The sequence below is a fragment of the Penaeus monodon genome, chromosome 24 (assembly GCF_015228065.2).
Source record: "Penaeus monodon isolate SGIC_2016 chromosome 24, NSTDA_Pmon_1, whole genome shotgun sequence".
Classification (NCBI taxonomy): domain Eukaryota; kingdom Metazoa; phylum Arthropoda; class Malacostraca; order Decapoda; family Penaeidae; genus Penaeus; species Penaeus monodon.
In genome coordinates this window covers 3283633-3285453 of record NC_051409.1, presented here as the reverse complement: position 1 = coordinate 3285453, position 1821 = coordinate 3283633, and the positions used below count along the sequence as shown (strand labels likewise).

Sequence of the window (1821 nt, the reverse complement as noted above, 5' to 3'; positions counted from 1 at the left end):
CACCAACCTCCTTTTTTCACTCCTTCTTCGTTTACGACTAACACCACCCTACCCTTGGAGGTCCTCGGGAGCAGCTCAACGAGAAGACATCCTACCTGGACGGCTCGGTCGTCTACGGCTTCGAGCAGGCCTTGGTCGATTCCTTGAGAGAGTTCAAGGACGGACTCCTCAAGTTCCAGGTGAGCGAGTGGGTATCGGGATCTGAAGTCAAAGGGTATCGGGTCCTACGTCTGAGGATATCTGGGTCTTAGGATAAAGGGTATTGTGGGTCTATGTTTATGGATATCAGGGTATTAGGTCAAAGGGTTTTGGGTCCTATGTCTAAGGATATTGAGGTTCTACGACCAATGGCATCGGGGTCTTAATTCAAAGGATATCGGGGTTCTATATCTATGGAGATCAGGATCTTGGGTTAAAGGATATTGCGGGCCTACATTGATGGATATCAGGGTATTAGATCAAAGAATATCGGGGTCCTTCATCTGAAGATATTGGGGCCCTATGTCTAAGGATATTGGGGATCTACGTCTAAGGATGTCAAGGTCTTGTACCTAGGGATATCAGGATCCTATATCTGATGATATTGGGGTTCTACATCTAAGGATTTTTGGGGTAATAGGTCTAAGGATTTCAGGTTCTCATATTTAAGGATATCATTGTAATTTAAGGATATGGGGGTCGTATGTTTAAGGAAAGTTTATTGTTGAATAGGATGGAATGACACTTTATATTGAATCAAGAGGATAAACATGTTTTATGATGAATAGATGTAGTATTACGTGTAACACTAAGAAGGTTTATAGAATTTGATGATGAGTAAATAGAGTGTTGTGCTTAACTAGGAATAGATGAGATCGCAGTCTTAATGATAAATGAATTTGGCATGAAGTTTGATGTTGAACAGAAGGGAAAATAAATGATGGAGAAAATGGACAGGAGCTTTGATTCTGAAGAGACATGATATAAGATTTAACTGTGATTAGAAGGAGTGTTAAGTTTGATCCTGAATACAAGTAAGTTTTAGTTTTATTAGTTTAATTGTGGTATAAACCCTTATGGTGAAACAGAGGGATGAAAATAAAGGTTAATGTATAGGTAAGATTTACATCCATACAGGATATACTGAAAAGCACGAATAGAAAGTTTGATAATGAATAAAAAGGAGTAAAGAGATTTATAAAGAGTAAAAGTGTTTTGATTTTGAATGAATAGGCTTGTTGTTCAGCAGAAATAAAGTTTAAAAATAATTTGATGAGATATATATTCTATTATAATGAAAAGATAAGACTGAAAAGAAAGGATTTTAGACATAAAGCTGAACAGAAATGATTTAAAACAATAATGAATAGGTGAGATATAAAGTATAATGTTGAACAGATGGAAGATTATATCTAGTGCTATTTAAAGTAGTATAAAGTTTAATGCTGAATAAAAGAGTTAAAAAATATATACACTGAATGAAATGTTTATAATGTTTGACGATGAATAGATGGAGTATAAAGTCATATGCTGAATTAAAGGAGCATGAAATTTAATGCTGAATAAAAGGAACATACTACCTAATGCTCAACAGGAAAAACGATGAGCTAATAAACCATCACCTTATTCCAAAATGCCCCCCAAAAGAAAAAGAAAATCTCGGAGTTTTACACAGTGTGCCTTTTCTCTTCCCTCAGCTCACGAAGGAGGGCGAGGAGCTCGTTCCCCCGAACACAGACATGACCAACGCGTGCAACAAGCAGGAGAAAGCAGATATGGGCCAGTTCTGCTTCAGGTCAGGTGAGTCTGGGCATAGGATTTACCGCTCCAGTTGTACTCGAG

General features: G+C 37.5%; 1 protein-coding gene across 1 annotated transcript in view; it reads left to right on the top strand.

The window, feature by feature from the left end:
• LOC119588474 (peroxidase-like) overlaps positions 1 to 1821 on the top strand; it is a 24052-nt gene that overhangs the window by 12512 nt on the left and 9719 nt on the right. The window contains 2 exon segments of the mRNA XM_037937123.1: positions 61 to 179; positions 1677 to 1779. Of these exon segments, the coding sequence (XP_037793051.1) occupies positions 61 to 179; positions 1677 to 1779 (222 nt within the window).